The sequence below is a fragment of the Aythya fuligula genome, chromosome 12 (genome assembly GCF_009819795.1).
Source record: "Aythya fuligula isolate bAytFul2 chromosome 12, bAytFul2.pri, whole genome shotgun sequence".
Classification (NCBI taxonomy): Eukaryota; Metazoa; Chordata; class Aves; order Anseriformes; family Anatidae; genus Aythya; species Aythya fuligula.
Window position 1 is genome coordinate 5524260 of NC_045570.1, and position 24653 is coordinate 5548912.

General features: G+C 36.4%; 1 protein-coding gene across 12 annotated transcripts in view; it reads left to right on the forward strand.

The window, feature by feature from the left end:
• CHD9 (chromodomain helicase DNA binding protein 9) overlaps positions 1 to 24653 on the forward strand; it is an 85658-nt gene that overhangs the window by 48694 nt on the left and 12311 nt on the right. For all 12 annotated transcript variants that reach the window (XM_032195926.1, XM_032195928.1, XM_032195929.1 and 9 more), the window contains 22 exons: positions 785 to 922; positions 3051 to 3172; positions 4511 to 4754; positions 5873 to 6049; positions 6859 to 7002; positions 7658 to 7913; positions 8708 to 8918; positions 10855 to 11050; positions 11674 to 11841; positions 12442 to 12621; positions 14160 to 14270; positions 15740 to 15936; positions 17260 to 17459; positions 17946 to 18105; positions 19037 to 19126; positions 20058 to 20161; positions 20274 to 20391; positions 21042 to 21099; positions 21431 to 21473; positions 21625 to 21844; positions 21989 to 22191; positions 22480 to 23388. In XM_032195926.1, the coding sequence (XP_032051817.1) occupies positions 785 to 922; positions 3051 to 3172; positions 4511 to 4754; positions 5873 to 6049; positions 6859 to 7002; positions 7658 to 7913; positions 8708 to 8918; positions 10855 to 11050; positions 11674 to 11841; positions 12442 to 12621; positions 14160 to 14270; positions 15740 to 15936; positions 17260 to 17459; positions 17946 to 18105; positions 19037 to 19126; positions 20058 to 20161; positions 20274 to 20391; positions 21042 to 21099; positions 21431 to 21473; positions 21625 to 21844; positions 21989 to 22191; positions 22480 to 23388 (4249 nt within the window). The remainder of the gene's footprint in view (positions 1 to 784; positions 923 to 3050; positions 3173 to 4510; positions 4755 to 5872; positions 6050 to 6858; positions 7003 to 7657; positions 7914 to 8707; positions 8919 to 10854; positions 11051 to 11673; positions 11842 to 12441; positions 12622 to 14159; positions 14271 to 15739; positions 15937 to 17259; positions 17460 to 17945; positions 18106 to 19036; positions 19127 to 20057; positions 20162 to 20273; positions 20392 to 21041; positions 21100 to 21430; positions 21474 to 21624; positions 21845 to 21988; positions 22192 to 22479; positions 23389 to 24653) is intronic.

Consider the following 24653-nt stretch of genomic DNA (forward strand, 5'->3'; position numbering starts at 1 on the left):
TCTGCTGAAAGAAGCGCAAGAAGGCAGGCCATAAATAGGTCCAGTGGTGATACCTTCTTCCTCTCTAATTCTATCCCTAGCCTTTAGACAATCAGTGATCTAGAGGTTTTTTGATAGCCACCAGTGTGGCTATCAGTGAACCTTTTTCTCTGTATTTATCAAAACCCTTGTTACCCAGCGTACCTCTCCTGGAAAGCTATTACAGACCAAGAATGCAAGTTTTAAAAAATCAAAAAAGAAAAACCCGTCAAGCAAATGAAGTGCCAAAATTCAGAAAGTGTGTGAGTGGCAAGCAGAAACCAAAGACAGTAAATTTGTCTATTTAAGGGTGTTGGAATAGCTGTAATAATTTAATCTGTTCTTTCAGATAACAAACTGAGCAGACTTTTAAACAGTGATTTCAGCTGTAATCTTAAAAGAAGGTTGAGGGTTAAAATTACTTCATATTGTGTGGTACCTCTGTGTTAAATTCTTTTTTTTCCTGTTTCTTCAAACATCACACTGTAGTAATTTATCTTCCCAAAGACTGAAACTTATTTGTGGGAAGGTGAAATTGAAAAGTACTCTGGGGGTCTACACCAAGTAGAAGAGTATGAGAAGCCAAGGATAAGTAGGTAGTTAAAAAAGAGCCTCCACAAAACACCGTAAAAAGTATCAGACATGTATTTTTGTTTCTGGGTCTGTCACCTAAGTTAGGTCCTCAAATAGTAAGGTATATTAACTAAGGTATATTAGTATGTATACTAAATTAAAAGCTGATAACATTCAGAATTTTCTTCTGCAGCCTGTTATTTACTATTTAGTAAAATGGTGTTCGTTGCCATATGAAGACAGTACGTGGGAGCTGAAAGAAGATGTAGATCAAGCAAAAATAGAAGAATTTGAACAATTGCAAGCTTCCAGGCCTGATTCAAGGAGATTGGTAAAATTATACCTAATTTACCTGTCTGTCTTGGCAAATTGGATTTGATTTTCCTGACTGTAAACTTCTGTGTTTAAAATGTAAGGCTTATTGACAATCTGTGTAAAGGATCTGTGTGCCTTGTTAGCTAGGAATAATAATGTTTTCACGTAGGCATAGATAAATATCTAAATTGTTACTTGGATTAAAAAAATAAAAGTTTTTTGTTTAGGAGAAAATATGAAGTGTTAGAACTTGCTGAGCTTTTAACTGAGTGATGAACACCACATTGAATCTGGCTATTACAGAATCTAAACACCATTAAGATGAGGAGAGAACGGAATAAAATGAAAACATCCTCTTGCGGAGAACGGTTAAGTCTTGTGCTTCAACGCTGAAGGAAATTAGCAAACAGGCCTGTCAAACAGATTCCATAATTGCTTCCTGCTTTTATTTTTCCTCTTTTAATCAAGGGCTAGCTGAAAGGAAGAAAAATACTTCTAATGAGGAAATTCATGTTGTCTTTAAATTATCAATCTTCTGTCTTAGAGAAGGAGGGGGAAAAAAATACTTTTTCTATTTAAAGTTCTGTGTGTTATTGGTCGTAGCTTACTTGTATTTAAGACATATCCAGTGTGTTGTAGTGCGCTTGTTCTAATTTATTTTACATATCTGAATATGCACAGTATCTTCTTCTATAGGCTTTGGATTTTATATTTCTCTTTTCTTTTATGTTCATATAATGACAGAGGTCGTAGTTAACCTCTTCAGATTACGTTATATTATTTTTCTAACATTTATTTAAAATCCTGCCATTTTGGCGTGCGGGAAGAAGGGCTTTATACATCTCCGTTACCGTATTTGGCTCGGGGAGAAAAAAGATGATTAAAGCGCAACCGTCCAACCGATAGGCATCTCGGCATCAGCAGCAAGCGGGTTTTGTCCCAGGCTCCGGCACGTACGAGGAAGTATGTGCTGACTGCAGCCCTGCGAGCGGCAGCGCGGCCGCTCCTGGGGCTGGGCAGCGGCCAGATGGCTGCTCGTGCGCGAGGGGAGGAAGCTGCAGCTGCTGGGGAAGGCCAGCCGCTGCCGCGGGGACGTGGGGGCAGATGCTGCTGATGCTGGCAACAGGCGCACCAATTGCACGTCTGCAGTTCAGATTCGTCAGATAAGGCCGCATCAGCGTGGAGCAACAGCGAGCTTTTAGAAATCCTGAGTGATGTCAAAAGCACAGCTGATCAGAGAAGCTTTTAGGAAGAGTTATTTTGCTTGACTTTGACACTGAAACTTAGAATCTACCTCAAGAGAGTCTTCTGCTGCAATCCCACCTAGCAGCAGTTTGTCTTTTCTCAGTTGCCTGCTATGAGCTAGTTGCCACCCTGTTGAGCATTCAAGCTTGGAGCTAGGCTGTCTGTGTAGCCTCTCAGCTGTCTTCTAGTTTGCTAGGGAGATGAAGATAATGCACCTTGATACGGTTACAGGTCTGTTGTGTCATGCCCACGGTATCATGATCCTGCCTATGCTGATGCTGTCTTTCATCCAATCTCGTGGTGAAACTGATTCAGGGAACTAAACCTCCCTGTATTTACACAACCTTTTTGTATTCCCAGCATTGGCTTTCTGAACTAGCTGACTCTGATCATTGATGGTTGTGGCAAGTTCTGAGAGGAAAGGGCAAGATCACAGTTAACTCTGTAGACTGCCCAAGCTATTTCAAACTTACTCAGACTGGTGATCTTGAGAAATATCACCTAAGTATTCAGGTGCCTGTAGTTGTGGGACAGCTCTTCTTAGAGCTTACCAAGTCAAACTTCAGAGATTCTTACAGGGTTCTCTGAAGGCTCATCTGAATGAATTAGTGTTTCAAATTAGCAGGGCCAAGCTATTTGTATGTTTAATTTTAGAAATCAATTGCTTGGTATTATTATCTCAATAATTTTAAAAATATTAATTTAAATAAATAAAATATGAATTTCAGGTTTCAGCAAACTACTTGTTAGCAAGTAATTTCAACAGTGACACCTTCCCAATATTAAGAGTGAATAATTACATTGTAAATCTCAGCTGTTAGACTGGAGAAGTAGTGGGTAGAACTGTTTTGGGGAAGAAAAAAAGTGTGCCAATTTGCATGTGTGTTTTTCCCTTGAAGGACCGACCGCCTCCAAACTCCTGGAAGAAGATAGAACACTCCAGGGAATATAAAAATGGCAATCAGCTCAGGGAATATCAACTGGAAGGACTTAACTGGCTCCTATTCAACTGGTACAACAGGTATATTCATAGATCTTTTTTAATGCAAATTTTAAATATGGGGGTGAACAAGTGCTACGGGGTTGAATAATGTTTTGACTAAATATATCTTAGCTTCTCTGCTCACAGCTAAAAAGGTATAACTGGAAGAAATGGGAAATTTTCTTCCTTTGAAGCTGTGTATACAGCTATGTTTTTTATCAATAATGGCAACAAAAAAAAAAGGTAAAGAGAAAAACTAACCTAACTGAACATAAATTTTCAATAGCTTGAGGAATTATTAAAAACAAACAAACAAAAAAAACTTCCACCAAAGTACAAACTTTGAGAATTTTTGGAACTGGAATATAATTTTGTGTTATTCTCTATCAAAATACCCAAATAAAATTACTTCTATAAAAAAAATTATAGTCTCACTGCTGCACTTTCATCTTGCAAAATATTTTCTAGAATTAGTATATGTTTCAAATATAGTTACCTCTTTTCAAACATAAGACTAGTAAATAATTATTTCCTTACATTAGAAGCTAATTTAACTTCCGTTCATAAATACAGTATGGTATTAACTGGAGTATAAGTGCTTTCAGGATTTTTTCCAGAAGCATGTCTCTGTATCTAGTTCAGATATCTATTCATGCATTGTCCTGCTTGCTTTCTTTTCAAAGCATCTGTTGCTTGTGCTTTAGAGGCAATGTCAGTGAGCATACCATTTTACCACATAAGTTCTATGATGTGCAAAAAAAAAAATTGCCTTAAGCTCTGTGTAAGGCACTCTATAGCAGTATGAGCACCTATGCAAACAGTGAAGGGTTGGAATACATGGCTGAGGGTGAGCAGCTAGTGGTTCTTTGCATAGTAATTTGGTTATATGCATCTGTCTGAGTTTGGGAAACGTGGGGGAAGTTTGGCTGTGCTGTTAGGATATCCTCTGTTAATGTGAGGGTAGCTGGGATACTTGCCATCTGTGACTATTATGGAATCTTCACTGATTTCTAGCAGACTTGTCAAGGTGAACACACATATAGGAAATCCAATTAATTTAAATTCCTTTAATTGGGACAGATACGGTCCCAGAAGAATATTTGGAGTAATTTTCTAGGAGAATGTCACAGAACATTCCATTCCTATGGTTTTGCCAGTGCTAAATGGAACTGAAAGCTTGTGTTTTTTTGTGCCAAATATATTCTTTGCCCTTAAACAGGGAACATTTAGGAGCATCTTCTGCAGCACTTTGATTTTGACTATTGTTTTAAACTGGTATAGTTGAGCTTTGCTTTTATATTTTTATCCATTTGAATAATAGCTTGAATACTGCACTTTCTTTGACCTTAATAACAAATAAATATATTTTACTTTCAGGCGAAATTGCATTTTAGCGGATGAAATGGGTCTTGGCAAAACCATTCAGTCAATTACATTCCTCTATGAAATCCTCCTGTCTGGTATAAGAGGGCCTTTTCTGATCATAGCTCCGCTTTCCACTATAACAAATTGGGAAAGAGAATTCCGCACGTGGACTGACCTTAATGTTGTAGTGTATCATGGAAGTATGATCAGCAGGCAGATGATTCAGCAGTACGAAATGTACTTCAGGGACTCCCAGGTATTGTAATGTTGCTTGCATTAACTATCTAACCCAAAGACTGCCTCAGGTAGTAGGAATGAAAAGTACGTTTTACATTATCTGTACATAGACTGAGAAAGTCATTGTACGCCCCATGATGCATTTTAAAGCTTTTTGCTTGCCTAAATCTTTAACATATGCTTACTGAGTAAGTTTTGTGAAAGTGGTTGCAGCAAGATATATGTTGTTTCAGTATGCTGAGTGATTTTGCAATTGAATAACAGTGATGCTGATACACGTGTGGAGATTAAAGTGTATGCAGATGGTTGCAGTTGGGCCCTTAATGTGAAGAGCAGTATGAACAAAAATACAGCCGATTAAGCTCTGTTGCCTTTATGTAGCTGTTAATTTCCTTTCCCTACTGTAAACTAGCCTTGCCCATGTACAGTTTGCTTTTCTGTCTTAATTACTTTACGTTAATTGATAAGAAAAAAGACCTGAAATCTGACTTTTTAACAGTTTTTTTCCTTGTCTATGTATTCTGCATAGACAAACAATTTATTTTTAAAAAAACAAGGCAGTTCTGTGAAATTGATAAGGCTGGAAACCTTTTTTTTAAAGCAGTCCTAGATATTAGATACTAAAATTAAGTCTTGTTTCTCTAGGGAGTTACTTTATACTAACTGTCTTATCGAAGGCTTTCCGTATTCTTTATCAGACCAGTGGAGTAAAGCAAACTAGATAAAAGGTGTTTGTTTAGTTGTTAGCTGATATTTTTATTACGTAACTGTGTGACAGTTAAATGTATTGCTGCCATATTTTTACTGACTGTTTTTTTCTGTTAGAGAGTCTTTCAGATTTTCACAGATTCAGAAATGTAGTATTGTCAACAAACACCTGAGAAGATGTTTTTATTATATGGGCTATATCAGTAATTTTGAAGTGGTTAGAACATGACTGTTGGCTAGACAATATTGAATTCCTGGTGGTGAATAATTGTTAGTATTAATTGCAGTGTTAGAACATTTTGTCATCCCATACACATTTATCTATAATGTAAGAACTAATGTCTGGCTTTGGATAAGATTTCAGCGACAAATTCTTTGAAATGAGTAGGTTCGAGATAATATAAGTTTTGTGTTGATGAATCTCTACAGGGACGTATTGTTCGAGGTACCTACCGATTCCAAGCCATTATCACAACCTTCGAAATGATTCTTGGTGGCTGTCCAGAGCTAAATGCAATTGAATGGCGATGCGTTATAATTGATGAAGCACACAGGCTGAAGAATAAAAATTGCAAACTCTTGGAAGGACTAAAATTAATGAACCTTGTGAGTAACTTTATTTTACTTCTGTTGTTTGATTCTATTTGTTTCCTGTACAAATAGTTATGTACGATATGATGATAAATCACAAGCTTGCTTATCTGTCAAAAAGAGGCCTTGAGCAGTCTTTCTATGGAAATACCTGTTCCTGATGCTCTCTTTGAATGCTGCCTGTATTTTTGAAACCTGATACTGGTATGTTTCTGATGGAAAAGAAAGCGTGAAAAGCTCTAACTGTAAGCAGTCTATTCCTGATGATCCTATTCTATACCCTGTTTAGATTACAATGCTGACTTCATTTAAGATGGTGTTTGTAATACTAAAATGTTTTTAATGCAAATGTTTTTACATTAATTAATGTTTAAACTACCTTATAGCTTTTTTAAAAAAACAAGTTAGTTAACAATAAAAGCAAGCAATGCTAGGAATAAATTCCTGTTATTTATTAAGGTATAGTCGTTTTCTAATACTGTAGTTCAGATTTTGCTTGATACAGTGGAAGATTTTAAAAACACTACAATGAATCTTAAGTGTATATTTTCTGTAGTATGAAGAGAGGGGATTATATGGGTGAATAGTACAGGGAAAAGTTGAAGTATTCAGTCATTCATTACACATGAAGAAAGACAGATTTAAAGAAAAGCTATTTGAAAATACCATTCTTCTTCTATGGATTCTTTTATCTGTATTACCTTTGTACTTAGTGACACGCAGAGCTGGTCATTTGAAGTTACGACAGTCAGACTTGACAAAAAAAAAAAATTCTAGCAAGTGTTTGCACTTAAGTTATGAGACTTTTTTGTTTCCTTTTATAGGAGCATAAAGTGCTGCTAACTGGCACACCACTGCAGAACACAGTAGAAGAATTATTTAGTCTCCTTCATTTTCTTGAACCATTGCGTTTCCCTGCTGAATCTACCTTCATGCAAGAATTTGGAGACCTTAAAACAGAGGAACAGGTATTGGAAATTGAATTAGTTTGGTTTGAGTTTCAGTATCTGAATGGGTGATTTGTAGGAGAGACTCTTGTTTTGTATAGGAACCATTATTGCTTCTCCCCTTGCCCCTTCCTATGTAACATATCAGTTGTTTTTTTGTCATGCATATAATATTCCTAAATCATGCAGGCAGAAGAATGTAGTTAAGTATACTATTTTGAAGTTATTAAACATGTCAAGACGGTGTGTTAGGGACATTCTGAAAAAAAAATCACAATTTAAAAATATTTCTCAGATGTCATTTATGTTTATTGGGAATTTAGTTAGAGCTTAATATTTTTGGGGAAAAACACTGATAAATTTGAAAGCAGAGTATAAATTGCAGAATTTCAGTTAATGTTAAAGAACTGTGTTTACATTTTTAGATTGATTTTATAAGTATAGGAAGTAAACAGGGAGAATAATAAAACCTGAAGTTTTCTGGCTTTGTGGACAGTTTGCAAACAAATGCTAAAAAGATACCCCTTTCTTTTTTGAAGTACATCAAACATTTCTTTAGTAATTTAAAGTTTAAAAATGAGACTATGAAATATCTTCCAGATAGAATATATAAGTCCAGAAATGAAAAGTGATGCTGAGTTCAATTTTTTTTCCCCGACAAACTTGATTCATTCAGGTTCAGAAACTACAAGCTATCCTGAAACCCATGATGCTCAGACGGTTAAAAGAAGATGTAGAAAAAAAGCTGGCTCCTAAGGAGGAAACTATAATTGAAGTAGAACTAACTAATATTCAGAAGAAATATTATCGAGCAATTCTAGAGAAAAATTTCGCTTTCTTATCCAAAGGAGCAGGGCAAGCAAATGTACCAAATCTGGTTAACACTATGATGGAACTCAGAAAATGTTGTAATCATCCTTATCTCATCAAAGGTATATACTTTTCTACTTTTATTGGAATTGTATAACAACTTTTGCTGGCAATCTTTAAAATTTTTATCAGACTTATGAAGTACTGGGTTAGGAGGAAATGTTATTTGACAGATGTAAGGCAAAGCTGTGAGGCAGTTGCATATTTGAGACGTGAAATGTGAGCTTGTTGTTTTGTACAATTCCACAGAACATTTAGAACTGATTACCTTATGAAAGTGTTACTTGACTTTAAAAGCAGTATGAATGAATGCTTCTAAAGCGAACTTTTGAAGTTTTACTACTTGCAATAGATACAGTCTGTTTTGGTGTTTGTTGCTTTTGTTGCTCATTTTAGATGTTTTTTCCCGCTTGCAAGAAAATACACCTTAAGTTCTTAATGTTTTTGCTATGTTTTCAAACATAGTGGGACTTTAAAAAAGGTTTTCAAAATACTGTTCTTAAGACTCATGTCCCACTTGAAATATTACAGAGGTAAATGGACTTGTTTTGGTTTTTTAAATTACTTTTTTACACAACACTTGGAGTTGTATTTTTGATTTTGCAATTTGGGGTTATTCATCTAATTTTAGATATTTTTTTCTGTGTTCTGCTTAAAAATACAAGACTTCTTTTCAAAGAACATAGAAATAAATCTTGTTAGACTTGAGATCCATCCAGAACTCTGTTCTGTCTCCAGCCTTGGCTAATCAGGGAACTTTGATTAGTACAAGCATTGATTTTGGTAACTTATTCTTCTGTGTATATGGAGATATTTGTGTAGGTATGCTGGTAGACACAGATTTATTCTTTGATAGGTGCTGAAGAGAAAATCCTTGGAGAGTTTAAAGAAACTTACAGCCCAAGTGCCCCTGACTTCCATCTACAAGCAATGATCCAGTCTGCTGGGAAATTAGTTCTTATTGATAAACTTCTTCCAAAAATGAAAGCCGGAGGCCACAAGGTCCTTATCTTCTCTCAAATGGTGCGATGCCTTGATATTTTGGAGGATTACCTTATACATAAAAGGTAAGATACTTCATGCTGTGTCTTTGTAGTATATTGATGTCAGTGGACATATTTTTGGACGTTGTTGTGGTTCAGCAACAGCTGGACAAATTCACAGAGAAACGGAAGCTGGTTGAGTAAACCTTCAGTTTGTTGCTTTTTCTATTAAACATTCTTTAACATATATCCACACTGTTGGTACTTATCGGAAACCAACCAAATTCAAGCTCAACACTGCCCATCCAGCCTCCAGGAAGCATATAATATGTTCTTTACATCATGCTGAACTTGGACCAGATATGGGTAGCACAATTCCTTACTACAAACTAGGAAATAACTGGAGGTTTAATTTCTTTATTAATGTGAAAAATGGGCTTCCTATCTTGCCTAAATTAGTACTGCTTTGAATTTTGCAGCAGAACGGAAAGCCAGTTTGTTTACTGCCAGACATAATGCAGCTCCTTAGATGGCCTTGTGTTGTCGTGTGTAATAGCACCCTTTGGTTATACTGTCGACTCCACTGAAACTAAGCACTTACAGATGTACATGACTAAGTACTATACATAAAGCCTTAGCATGTAAAATCTGCCCTTAAACTCAGCTACAACCAGTAGCTGCTATATCAACCTGAAAAATGAAAAATGTTCTGGTTATTTGTTAGAAATTAAATACTATTTTAAAATGTGTATCTGTCAGTAAACTGCACAGTAATACAGTGTTAACATCTAACAAAAGAATAGACATGCCTTCATGCAGTGCAATACTGGAACGTATATTGGAAATTGTTTGTAGATTACTAGTATCTCTTTTTATCTTAATTGTATATAAATTACACGATTCTGTGCTTTTTGTTTCATGAATGTAGTTACTCGAACTGAGCTTAACATTTTGTATTTTGTGTGTGTTCACTTCAATACACTAATTGTAACTTCATAGTGGCGCTTACAATCCAGTATGAAACTATTCATTTTTTATAACTATCTGGCAAGATTTAGATTGGTGCATGATAGGTACAGGTACAATCTTCTGATATCCACAGAAGCTGCAGCTCGCTTTATGCTGCTGTTTGATTAGAAATGTTAGAGTGCACACGTGATTAGACTTACCAGAATTCATGACTGTAGGAGATGGCTGCCTGCCAAATAGCCTGTGGTCCTGTGGATTATCTGCTGTCCCATTTTATGGCTGATTAAAAGAAAAATGGTTGTGAAGCTTTTTAACTAGATACACACTTGGCATCTTACCCTATGTACGTTTAGAAGTATTTGCTCCCTTTTTAAGCAAGACAGAGAGGGTCTGTTTCATTTCCAAAGTTTTACAGGGGTCTTGGTAATTATCAAAGGTAACGGAAGCGGGAATTACACTTTGGGCTTCTGATTTTGCCACTTTTAGTTTAAGTAGTCATAGATTCATTGATGCCTTGATAAAAGATAGTGAGAGGTGCTGTGAAGTCCTTTTTGTTCTATTTCTCTTGGTCTTGCCAGAATCGATGTGCAGTTTGCTGAATGCCAGCTCACTAAGTATTCCTTTGTGCTGGTTACTTGGTTACCCTTCCTGTGCTCAGACAAGTTGGTGTGTAATACAGAAGTACACTGCCTGTTTCTGTGGCCACAGGCTGAGATCCAAGAGTAGGATGGGAAAAACTTCTAGGTGCCCCCAGTAGCCTTGAGTTTGTGGTGTCTTTTAGTGCAACTAAATGCCGTGATAACGTACATGTATGTTTCCAGGTATGTATAGTCAGGTACTTGCTGTAATGGGCGAAGAGCATCTCTTAAAATATTTGCTGTTAGGACTTCCTGATGTATATTAGTACTACCGTGCTCTGTCCTGATTTCTGGTAATCAAAGTTTGTGACCTTTTATTCACTGTAAAGAATAAATATGCAGGCAGATTTGTTCTAATCCCCATTTAAACTATGAAAAACTTTGTAGTGATCTGTGTGTGTGACAATTTCCAGATATTTATATGAACGAATTGATGGACGAGTACGAGGTAACCTCAGGCAAGCTGCAATTGACCGGTTCAGCAAACCAGATTCCGATCGCTTTGTGTTCCTTCTGTGCACCAGAGCTGGTGGTTTGGGCATCAATTTGACTGCAGCAGATACGTGTATAATTTTTGATTCTGACTGGAATCCTCAAAATGATCTGCAGGTAAATTTGTTTAATATTGAGATGGAAGACATTAAACTTGGTTGATAGAATTAAATTAAACTTGGTCTCTCAGAATGTTCAGTCTCTGTTGTTCACATGTATCACATTTAAATGTTCAGGTTCGGTTCTAACTTTTTCTTTCAAACTGATTAAATGCCCAATACAAGAAAACTAAGTCAGCGAGTTTATAAATCTTTAAGATATTGATGACACTATGAAACCTGAGACAGCAGTGGGGTTAGATTCTGCATATATTGAGTAACTGTTTACAGAAATAGAACTGTTCTATTTAAACTTAACATATAGAAATGAACAAATTCATATAATGGAACAGTGAACTAATCAAATTTAGGAATTGAATGCTGAAATTGAATACATTCTCAAGTTACAACTTTTTAGAGTTTGTATCTGGAGATCAGATAACTTTGGGGTTAGCATGTCTTTTTTGTCTAGTGCTACTGGGAGATAAATACCATTCAGTAGCACATTCATCTGCATTTTTCTTATTACTCTGATTTTGGAAAAACTATAGGCACATGACTTCTATTTAAGTTCATATTTTCTTAATCTTACATTATTCCTAGATCGATCTAAATTCTTACTGTTCTCCCTTCATTCAAAAGGCTCAAGCCCGTTGTCACAGGATTGGTCAGAACAAAGCAGTGAAGGTCTACAGACTGATAACTCGTAACTCATACGAAAGAGAGATGTTTGACCGAGCAAGCCTGAAACTGGGACTCGATAAGGCTGTCTTACAGAGTATGAGCGGAAGAGAAAACAGTGTTGGTGGTGTATGTAGACTTGCTTCCTGACATAATTTTCCTTTTGATTTTGTAATCTACGTTTTCTGATGTAAGATAAGAATAGTTGAAATAATTTACAAGTTATTTCAGTAATAACGTAGCAGTCATTCTGGTAAGTCTTCCTTGATTTTGTGCCTCTTAAGGTAAACAATGTCAAAGTTAAACAAAGGGAAATTTTCTTTCTTGTTTTCCTTTTATCTTCCTGTATCAATATAAAGTGTTACTTCAATATAAGGTGAGATTTACATCTAGCGTTAAAGGGTAGGTTTTTAAACCTTATATTCATCCCAGTATTGAGACTAGCCAAAACTAGAGACAGGTGCATGTATAAGTGGGTACTGCAAAGACCGCAAATTACTTTAGCAGTTAACTAAATTTATCTCCATCTTCAATAATAAAGATTTTAAATTCAGAAGTTACAAGACCCTGTTAGGTTGTAGAAAGACTGGAAAGGGAAAGAAAGAAGGAAAGAAAGAAGGAAAGAAAGAAGGAAAGAAAGAAGGAAAGAAAGAAGGAAAGAAAGAAAGAAAGAATTACTTTTGGAGATCTTTTCTATTATTTTTTTTAACACCCATTTTATTTACTCAGATCCAACAACTCTCGAAAAAAGAAATTGAAGACTTGCTCCGAAGAGGTGCATATGGTGCCATAATGGATGAAGAAGATGAAGGCTCTAAATTCTGTGAGGAAGACATCGATCAAATTTTGCAGCGCCGTACTAAAACTATCACAATTGAATCAGAAGGAAGGGGCTCCACATTTGCCAAGGTACAGAAGCAGCAAGTTTTTCTTTAACAGCATAGGCCTGTAAACTTAATTGAATGTTATAAAAATTTATACTTGGATAAAAGCAGATGACTTTTGTATGTGCATTTGTATGTTAGGTACATTTTTTGAGATCTTATTTATATTATTAGCATGTGCATGTAGCAAAATCCAATTTACACATACACCTTGACTAAATGCCAGACACAAAACAAAGATGAAAGTTGTGTGTTCTGCTTTGGAAAAGGGGGCTTGAAGGACATAATGGGCTGCAGTAACCAAGAATATTAAAAGACTTCAGTTTATAGATTAATTCATATTCAGATATATGAAGAGCAAGGGAAAATGAATATAAGACAATTTTTTAATAAGATTACAGACAGTTAGGCTTACTCTAAAACTATTTATACATGGGTTATAGTTTGAATCTGATCTTTTTTGGTAAGAGTTTTGAAAAGTCAAATAATACATATATATTAGGAGTAAAGATAAAAGGAATAAGGGGGGGGGGGGGAGAATAAGAATATAAGGCCTTAAGAGTAACACTGTAAAAAAAAAAAAAAAAAAAAAAAAAAAAAAAGAACAAACTCTGTTTCTAATTTGTGGTGGGTATAGGAAAAACAGTAATTTTGTGGCATCCAAAAACCTGTGCTGGAAAATTGGACAAGAAGAATGAAGAATAAACTTGAATCCTTTAACTTCCAAACTTGTAAAAATGAACCTGAACAAATATAAATTAAGATAAATTTAGAAAAAAAGTCTCAGGTAGTATAATCAAGCTTGGAGCACATGTCCTTCACTAATGCAGTAATGCAGTAATGCGATTGTTACATTTAAAAAAGATGTTAAACAGAAAACTATTTAAGCTGATGTGTATGTACTATTTTGAAATGCACATTTATTGAGGATCTCTTATATCTTGCTTATTTGTGAGTTAAGTTAAAAAAAAAAAAAAAAAAAAAAGCTTTCTAAAGAAGCGATATGTAACCAGTTACGGAACATGATCATGACTGTCTTTTCATCACAAGCATTAGAAAACTTTATTTACTTCTTTTTTTTTTTTTCCCAAAAAGTGGTGTATTGTTGTTTTTTTTAAGGCCTTCTGAAATTAAGCTTATTCTGTGCTTTCAAGCTTTGATTGTTGGTAGTTTAAGTACTCCTTTGAAATCTCCCTCAACCGGGTACTTTTTCATGAGATGAAATCCCCAAATGCTGATAAGCCTCTTCAAACGATTCTGTTTTTTTCCATTCAAGTAATTTAGATTCAGACTCGAAAGCAGAATAATCTTGCTGCTTAATGTGGTTCTCCCCTGATGGTGCATAAAAGTTCATTAGATTTTTCTGATATATTATGGGTATGAATTTAAAAAATGAAGGGGGAGGAGAACTTTGAGTTACTTTGCACCATTAGTAACTTCTAAAGGCTTAACAGCTGCTCGGGAGATTTTGATCGAATAAAGTTATGTTGCACTGATGCATTCAACTCTACAAACTTCTCATGAATGCTGTTGGTAAGATATATAATTATATTTTATTTACAGGCTAGCTTTGTTGCATCTGGAAACAGGACTGATATTTCACTAGATGATCCCAACTTTTGGCAGAAATGGGCCAAAAAAGCAGAAATAGATATAGATGCCATCAGTGGCCGAGTAAGTATTTCTCTCATATTGTATCATTTTTTCCATGTATGTGCTTGCTGTTGAAGTCTGAGAAAGCAATATAAATTTTTGGTGCTTCTTTGTTTAATATATCTATGAACCAGAGTTTGTGTGATGGTTACTTTGTGTGGATAATCAACCAGCAGATAGCTTTAGTATTTCTTATTTCCCTGTTGTCCTAAAAGAGTTTCACAGAATCACAGAATTTCTAGGTTGGAAGAGACCTCAAGATCATCGCGTCCAACCTCTACGTAACGCTAACAATCCCCACTAAACCATATCCCTAAGCTCTACGTCTAAACGTCTTTTAAAGACTTCCAGGGATGGTGACTCCACCACTTCCCTGGGCAGCCTGTTCCAGTGCCTCACAACCCTTTCAGTGAAGAAGTTCTTCCTAACATCTAACCTAAAACTCCCCTGGCTCAACTTAAGCCCATTCCCCCTCGTCCTGTCACCAGGCACGTGGGAGAACAGGCCAACCCCCACCTCGCTACAGCCTCCCTTGAGGTACCTATAGAGAGCAATAAGGTCGCCCCTGAGCCTCCTCTTCTCCAGGCTGAACAAGCCCAGCTCCCTCAGCCGCTCCTCGTAGGACTTGTTCTCCAGGCCCCTCACCAGCTTCGTCGCCCTTCTCTGCACCCGCTCAAGCACCTCCATGTCCTTCTTGTAGCGAGGGGCCCAAAACTGAACACAGTACTCGAGGTGCGGCCTCACCAGAGCTGAGTACAGGGGGACGATCACCTCCTTAGCCCTGCTGGTCACACTGTTCCTGATACAAGCCAGGATGCTGTTGGCCTTCTTGGCCACCTGAGCACACTGCTGGCTCATATTCAGCCACCTATCAACCAATACTCCCAGGTCCTTCTCCGCCTGGCAGCTTTCCAACCATTGCTCTCCCAGCCTGTAGCTCTGCTTGGGGTTATTGCGCCCCAGGTGCAGGAACCGGCACTTGGCCTTGGTTTGGGCGGTTTTGATTTTTTGTTGAAGTCCTGGAAAAGATTGAAAGTGTGTAATTGTTCTGATTGCCTTGTTTCTTTGGCTGTAACTGTTCTGGAATCTGCAAAACAGCAGACAGAGTTGTAATTACTGGTTTTACAATACTGGAAGTTGTGACTTACATGCAAAGACATTCCTATGAAGTCAGCTCTAAAAAGGTTTCATTAACCCTTTTTTACTGATAGAGGCTACGTCATACATAGTCTGTGGAAGTATTCAGCTCAGATGAAATGTTCAATATGGCTTTTAAGTAGTGTGCTGGCGTCGTTGCGTGAAATCCTTTTTTTCTTGTTGCCTTAAATACTACAAAATGTTTTTACATGCTTTACAGGTGTTTTCCATGATGTCTTTGCAAAAGACCTATTAATGACATTAGACAGAGGTTGTTCCTTTTTGAACTAAAGCAAGCTATTTACAGAAAATTTTCCAACTTTTTCTGATATGGTTTGCTGGAAATTTTGCAGAACAGCCTGGTTATTGATACCCCAAGAATTAGAAAACAAACAAGGCCCTTCAGTGCTACAAAAGATGAGCTGGCTGAATTGTCTGAAGTGGAAAGCGAGGGTGAGGATAAACCGAAACTCCGCAGGCCGTGTGACCGTTCCAATGGATATGGAAGAACAGAGTGCTTTCGGGTGGAAAAAAACCTACTGGTCTATGGGTATGGTGTACATCCTTCTTTGTTCTAGGAAAAAAATAAAATTAAATTTAAACAAATAAAGAGAGAAAAGAGGGGGGAAAAAAGCAATTGTTTTTCCATGTACTAAATTGTATTTATGGGGAAACTTACATTGTTGAAGTACAGATCCTGACCAGTTAATAAACAGGTATTTTTATAGTGCATAGACACTGTATATATGGCTTCCTTAACGTATCCATTGGATGTGATCCTAAGCATTTTAAGATGAATTACTTTTTGCAGAAATTCTAAGGAATAGTAAAATATACCTAATCACACAACTGTAATTTTAGGTGTTTGCTTTTGTAGCAAGACTAAGATTCACCTTGGTCTTTTGGGGGCTTTTGGGTATGGGAACGTAAATGGCAATATTTATACATATTGCAGTATTGCAATATGTGTACATATTTATACGTATTGCAATATCGAATAAGCATGTACTGATGGCATTCATAGCATTTTTGCCTTTTTCCCTCCCCCCTACATTTAAAGGAGCTCATTTAAATCTTTATTATGCTTTTATTGTTTTAATTGCTACCCTCTTTGTTGTTTGTTCTGCTAAAATGAACTACATACAAGTTTTAGATTAAACTTGCAATAACCTGGTGTGTCTATAGAGAGATTTTATTTAAAATTTGAATTTATTTTATGAATAAATTTGATATAATCATGTGCCCTGTATAAATCCTTCTGACAATTTGCAGTTGAAGACATATTAAAGAAAACAGGTAAAAAGCTTTCTTCAGGGAAGGGCAGGCATATCTTATATGGGCACTCAAGTAGTCTCTGTAAAAAAAAAAAAAAAAAAAAAAAAAAAAAATTACTGTAAGGACTGCAGGCAGGCTTAAAACTGTATACATAGATTTCTAAAATAAGCTAATGAACGGATTGGTAACTGTCTTGTTCGTGATTGCAGAACATCTTGCACTTCCGTGAGGTTTGAATAGGAACTGAAAATCTAACCAGTCATTTTAAGCATTCTTATATCAGATGTTGTGATTTTATAAATAAAGTCTTAGGTGTTCTTTTCATCCACCTGAAAAGATAAATGACTGCATGTTATCATTGAGTTCCAGTGAGCTTTGTGCCTAAAATGATCTTTTTTTTTCTAAACATGTAGTTTTTGTTTAAAACCATTTTAAACGGGTAGTCTTGTTGGAAATGTTACTTTCATATTTCCACTCAGTAATTTAAATGGAAGGAAAAAATAGAATTTCTCTAAAATTTTTAGTATTTCTTTTTATAAAATAAACCTGCTGCAGTGTTTCACTTTTACATGCTAACCTGTGATTCTCTTTGGACTAGGTGGGGTCGCTGGAGAGAGATTTTGTCACACGGTCGCTTCAAGAGACAGCTAAATGAGCAGGATGTGGAGATAATTTGCCGAGCTCTCTTAGCCTACTGTCTTGTTCACTACAGAGGGGATGAGAAAATAAAAAGTTTTATATGGGATCTCATTACCCCAACAGAAGATGGGCAAACACGAGAGCTGCAGAATCACCTTGGTAAGGACCAAAGTGGTTTTGTGGTTAAAAAGCTTCACATATGCATGCCAGTGACAATGGGATAAAAGCAGCTAAAAATTCTGAAAGCACGCTACTTGAAATAGGTATCTGGAGTAAGCTCCATTTAATTCAACTGATGGAAAAAGTGTCATTTCTGCTTCACTTTGTTTTTTGATTGCTTAACCAAATGGGTTGGTATACTGTATTAAAGCTTTTTTTCATTTTGGTTCGTAAGAACCTATTTTGTTTCAATATAGGTGACAACATGCTCTTGTCTCTGTCTCCATCTCCTGCTTTGTCCCTAGCTTGTGAAATGTAGTTCAGAGATGCTCTAACAGACCAAACAAAACAAAACTTGTATTCACAAGCTGGAAGGCTGGTGTATTTTCTAGTAGGTCACAATACTGGTATAGGATTTGGTAGCTATAAATATCACAGGTTCTGTACCTACCTGTTGCTGTTATTGTATTATTTTAAATTATATAGGCCTATCAGCCCCTGTGCCTAGAGGAAGAAAAGGAAAAAAGGTGAAGACCCAGGCTAGCACTTTTGACATACACAAAGCAGAATGGCTTCGAAAATACAATCCAGAACATCTGTTGCAAGATGAAGGATACAAAAAGCACATAAAACACCACTGCAACAAGTAAGCAGTAGTTGAGTGTGAATATTTTTTGCTTCTAATGTAAAGATTTTTTTTCTTCTAATTCCTTGTTGTCTTAGACTTGGAAGTACTTGGTGTGTTGCTATGAAAAAACAAGTTTTCATGGTGTGTGTTTGATTAGGACAAATGGGCTGTATTATACTATGAGGCGAAATGAATATTTTGTATTAAAAATAACCTTATTATCCTTTTTAAATAAACTGTATGTTCGTACATTGCAAAGCTGGGGGCCTGAGAGAGAGAGAATCTTGCTAGCATGTTTTTGGAGCCTTGTAGCAGCCAAAGACTAAGGAACTTGAGAGCACTTAGCAAAGAAATTGAAAGTGCTGAAGTTGTTGCTCCTAAATCTTTTTTTTTTTTTTTTTCCTAACCTGGTATTGTTTCTAGGCTTCTGAGAATCTGAGCTGGCTTGCTTGTTGAAAGCTTATTCACAACGATAAACAAGGTTATTTTAGATAAAGCATTTCTTTATAACAAAGCTTGTCATACTCTGCTTGAAAACTTCAGGCAACTATAGACAAAAATTGAGATAAAGCATGGACCATTGAGGTCATGAACTAAATTTGAAGTGAGGAGGAATGAAAAGGGATGTGAAAGATGTTTATTGTCAGCCTGTTGGAATCTTTTTAAGGGAATCTTCCACGTAGGAAGAGGGAAATAGAAATTTGCTCTTAGCAGTAATTTATAAAGCAAGTGAGTATTCTGCTGGCTCTGGTCTTTCTCTAGGATTTGAAAGGTATTTTGCAATGAAACAGTAGCAATAAAAAAGTGCAGCGTGACTTGAATTGGAGGTTATCTCCTCTCATAACTGAAGGAAGTATGTTTTAGGAAAACGGCTTGTAAACCTTCTGATGTCACACAAAATAATGAAAGCTTTTAAAGTACTAATATATCTAACCTTTTTTTTCTTTAGGGTCTTGCTTCGAGTAAGAATGCTGTATTACCTAAAACAAGAAGTCATTGGTAATGAATTCCAAAAGGTGTTCGAAGGAATTGATGCCAGGTGAACTATACAGAGGGTTTTTGCCTGTTTATCTTAGATGTAAATCTATTAAATGAAAATTCGGAAGTCTTAAACCCAAATAAAAGATGTTGCAAGCAAATATTTCTATTTTTAGGTTGTGAGGAAAACATGTTTTTATTTGCCACGTTAACAAAACACTTTGTATTTACTTGACACAGGAAGTCTTGATTCCTATTTAGGAATCTAGCTATATGAAATTATTAAAAACAAATAGAATGAGAAAGTAAGTGAAAGATGAAATATGTTTGACATTCTAATTGGCAGGTTTTCCTTGCTTCTTTATGCACACTTTAGTTAAGTGCTGCAAGTTCCATTAATTTTCTTATGGAGGAATTTCTGTGTGAGAATCCTTGAGCTCATGGCTGCAAGAATTTGCAGTAAATAGGAACTTTGAGTTGGGTTCAGAAAGCTGTTATAAACATGTATGGAGTAGTCCATCTCGTGCTATTAAACACAAAAGCAGGTAATATTTGGTTTTACTAAGGTTGGTAAACACAAACCTGCTAGAAATTGGCAGAATTCAAAGAGAATATTGTATTCTCCTTCTGTTTTTGTATTCTTTCCCTGTTACTGGTCTCTGCCAAATACAAAATACCAAGCTATCTGTCTTGTATTGCTGTTTAATACTGTATTGCGTAGCTTATGTACCTCTTAGTAGCATAGTCCTACATTAGTTAACTGTTACTTGCTTTTAATTACCAAAGTGCTTTTAAAAAAAAAAGTTTATATCCAAAGAATCTTTACAACCTTCAAAATAATCTCTGAATTGTTTTGTTGGACGTGGAATATGGTACATGGGTCTTTGAAGAGAGGAGTTTGAAAACCTTCCATAACGTACAAATTCCAAATTTAAAATGTACTTCTGCCTCTGAATATTACTGATGTCGATGCTGTTGGTGATTCTCCTTAGTGAAATTGATGTTTGGGTCCCTGAGCCAGATCACTCAGAAGTTCCTGCTGAGTGGTGGGATGCAGATGCAGATAAATCCCTTCTAATTGGAGTTTTTAAACATGGTGAGTAATATGAATGACTGCATATGTACTTCCCCATCCCTCAATATCAACTTCTACCATCTTTTCTTTTATAGTTTACTTTAAAAGATGACTCTGTGCCACTTTTTTATAGGTTATGAAAAATACAACACTATCAGAGCAGACCCAGCACTGTGCTTCTTGGAAAGGGTTGGCAAGCCAGATGATAAAGCGGTTGCTGCTGAGCAGAGAGCAAATGATTATATTGATGGGTAGGAGTGCTTCAAATGGAGCATGAATGTTTTAAGGACTTAAAGTAAACAAGACTCAATTTGTGTGTGTTGTACTTTGTTCTCCTCTTAACTAGCTTTATGCTAGTTTGATGTCATTGTTGTGAAGAACAATACTTTGAGCAGAATTAGAAGTGTGACAAAATTTAATTATCTGGGATTTCACGTTTAAGGGAGAAATGCATCAACTTTATGTTAAAGGGATTGTGCATTGTGCTGCTACTTAAGAAATAATAAATGCTGAAGTGTACAAGCCTTCAGAGGCTGAATAGCACAGATCTATTTAATTTGATTTTAGGTTGGCCACCTTGATGTGTTTTCATGTGTAGTTAACCAGTGACACCAGTAGATCACTTTGAGTATTACTGGATAACTTCTGAAAGAGATAACTTCTTTACTCATTGCTTCATCAATGATATTAGCAACTGTGCTGATAAAGAATATGAGTGAGACAGTAAATGGGAGGGGGGGCAGGATTCAAGCAAAAGTTGTTATGAAATATTTTCCTTGTTTCAAATATAAAATTAAACACAGTGTATGTAACTAAATTGAAATGGGTTTTGCTTGATTTGAAAGAGTGTAAGGTCTTCCTAAATATTGTTAAAATGTGTTTTGTGTTAAAACTTTAACAGGGACGTAGAAGATCCGGAATATAAACCAGCACCAGCATTGTTTAAAGATGACATAGAGGTATAACAGGCATCTATTAATAGCCATTTTTAACACACTTAAAATGTGTTAAATGTTATAATGTGTTTCCATCTTTTTCTTGAGCAAATAATGACATTTTTCTGTGTTTTTCAAAATTGATAGACCTTACTCCCTGTTTCTCTGCAGTAGGGGGTGGGGAACAGGAGCAATTTACTGTGTAATTGTGTTGTGTGCCTTGTTAGCTGCCTGTCCAAAACTCACGTTACTCTTGTTCTTTGTCATTATTTGTAAATTGTCTACAAGAAGTGCATTTTACCTAAATCCTTGGAGAAGGATACATTTATTTTGTTTCACTTTTGTTTTTCTACAGGACGATGTTTCATCTCCGGGTGATTTGGTAATAGCAGATGGAGGTAAATAGATAGAACTTGAAATCTGCACCTTATTTTTGGTTGCTTAATTCCCCTGACTTAACTAAAACTTGTTGACATTGCCTTGTGTAGACCCATGGAGACGAGCAACGATTAATTTATTTATTTTTTCTGTGATTTTGTCTTAATATAGATGGACAAATGATGGAAGGAGACAAAATCTATTGGCCCACCCAGTCTGCCTTAACAACACGTCTTCGACGCCTAATAACAGCTTATCAACGAACCAGTAAAAATAGGCAGGCCCAGCAGATCCAGCCAGCATTCCCAATACAAACTAGTATGATGCAGCCTCCATACGAAGAAGCTGCTCTAAACCCAAAGATGGCTGCTAAGATAGAAAGACAGCAAAGGTATATGCATTATAGAAATGCAAATGTTTATGCATACTTATTTAAAATATATTTAGAGAGAAGTAATTGCTAGCCACATGATATAGTGAAGAAAATTAAAGTGTTTTTTTGTTTGTTTTTTTTTTTGTTTGTTTGGTCATGAAGGTGGACAAGAAGAGAAGAAGCTGATTTCTACAGAGTTGTGTCCACATTTGGAGTGGTATTTGATCCGGAACGGGGACGATTTGATTGGACCAAATTTAGAGCAATGGCTAGGCTACATAAGAAAACTGATGAGAGCTTAGAAAAGTACCTGTATGCTTTTATGTCAATGTGCAGGAGGGTCTGTCGTCTCCCCTCAAAAGAAGGTGGGTGTATATATTTTTATCTTTAGTTTTCTCTTTACTTTTTATTTAAAGTGTTTTTCTTGATTATTGCCTTCTTTGTTCATGTATTCTGAAATAAAAATGGGGGTAAAGAAAATAAGTAAAGATCTTAAGTGAAGCGTAAAATTATAAGCTTGTAATGGGGGAACATAACTGATTGAAGCCATCTACTTCTAGTATTGCTTTGCAGTGGTTGTTTTTTGCACTTTTTTCTTTTTCTTTTTTTTTTTTTTGGCCAGATTCTCATCTTTTTGTTTTGTTTTAAAACAGAACTCGTAGACCCGAACATTTTTATCCAACCGATTACAGAGGAGCGTGCTTCCCGGACTTTGTATCGCATCGAGCTCCTAAGGAAGGTGCGAGAACAGGCCCTTAGACACCCCCAGCTGTTTGAGCGACTAAAGCTATGTCAGCCAAACCCAGACTTACCTGTCTGGTGGGAGTGTGGGACTCACGACAGGGATTTGCTTATTGGAGCTGCTAAACATGGAGTTAGCAGGACAGATTATCATATCCTTCGTGATCCTGAACTGTCATTTATGTCTGCCCAGAGGAACTATAGTCAGAACAAAGTGGCGCTCTCAAGGACTTCTACTCCGCTCTTGCATCAGTACCAGATGGCATTAGCTGCTTCTCCTCTTACACCGCAGTCAAGATTGCCAGATGCTAAAGTGAATGCTCTCGAGGATGCAAAAGTGAAAAATGAAAATCTGAAAGAGGATGCTCAGTCTTCTGGAGAGGAATCTATGTCTACAGAGGAGACACAGACGATGATGAAATCTGAACCTCTGAGTCCAAAAAACGGCACACCAGTACAAAATACAGACCACAGACCTAGTGTGAAGACTGAAACAGACAGGCGCATGGTGGCAGCAAGGACAGAGCCTCTAACTCCAAACCCAGCTTCCAAAAAACAGAGAGTCAGCAAAAGAGGATCTGACTCTAGCTCTGACTCAGACTCTGACTCAGATAGATCATCCTGTTCTTCCAGGTCATCTTCGTCATCCTCTTCGTCTTCCTCATCTTGTTCACACTCTCGATCAGGCTCTAGTTCTTCTTCATCTTCATCTTGTTCTTCAGCATCTTCATCCTCATCATCTTCATCATCCTCCTCATCGTCCTCATCATCATCATCGTCTGAAGAGAGTGATAGTGATGAAGAGGAGGCACAAAAACGTGGTATGTTGTTAGTCTTATTTCTGAAATACAATTTTTAAATTGAACAAATTTATTCATAATGGAAGAATGTCCAAAAAAGATTATTGAATCCCAGAAAAGTTTTGCTTGATCTGAAGCGAGTCAGAAAAAATTCAAGAGAGCTTTTTGTTTTGCTTCTTATCAGTGCTTTGGATGAGGTAGTTGGTTTTGCTTGCCTTTTTTTTTTTTTTTTTTTTTTTTTTTTTTTTTTTTTTCAGCCTTGCTCTCCTGCATATGTAGCTTCCTCACTGTTCTTTCAGGAAATCTACAAGTGTACAAGTTTGTGATGTAAGCTGCTTTTTCTTGAAAGCTCGAGGTGGTCAAGCAGTGTACTTGCGCTGAAAAAATTTCCAACACTTAAATACATACTTCAAAACTGCAGTGATTATAGAGTATAGGACCCAAGAACCCGTAGAGACACTTCTGGAAGGTTCAAAGTAAAAACAAAAGCCTCTGATCAGTGAAGTGATTTGAAATGTGCACTAAGCCAACCAATCATTATTTGAAACATTCCTTACTTTTAGATACTCTGACTTGGACTCGACTTTTGCCTTGTTCAGACTCAGAATGTGGAAATATTTCTCTGCTCTGTGATAATAAATGGTAATAGAAAAGAGAAGAGAATGAAGTTAAGCTGTGGCATTACAGCATGACTAAATAAGCTGACTATTCTCCTGATACCTCAAAAGAAAATATTTAATCAGATAGATCCTGTTGTTCTTTGGAAATGACAGCTAGAACCCTTAGGGTTAATATACTGGGAAAAGTGGGCAAGTTAAATGCCTCTTAGGCAAAATAATTAAGATGCTGCTCCCTGTAGCAGTGGGAGGACATGTTCAAAGGAAACAGCTGTATGAAAAAAATAAAAGCAGTGAGAGAAAAGAAAGGTTACATGACTTCGATCTTCAGTTCTAGATGGTGGATACCATAACATGTGCTGCAAGTCAAAATATTAGCCTTGCTTTCTGCCAGCTCAGTCTGTTTATGCAAGTAATTGTGCCATCCTCAGATGTGCAAAATCTTAAATTCTTTCTGTGGCTATTTTACTGTAACTTGGTATTGAAGAGATTGGCAAATGCTGGAAAGCTTCTCTTGAAATTCATCTGTGCTTTCAGTTGTAGGCCCAGTTTTTGCATCATATATTGTATGGCGGAACCTTTGGTGTACTTTCCATATTTGAAACATAGTTTGAGAGAGTAAAATAATATCAAGTCACTGAATACATAGCTATAGCTAAGGACAGATAC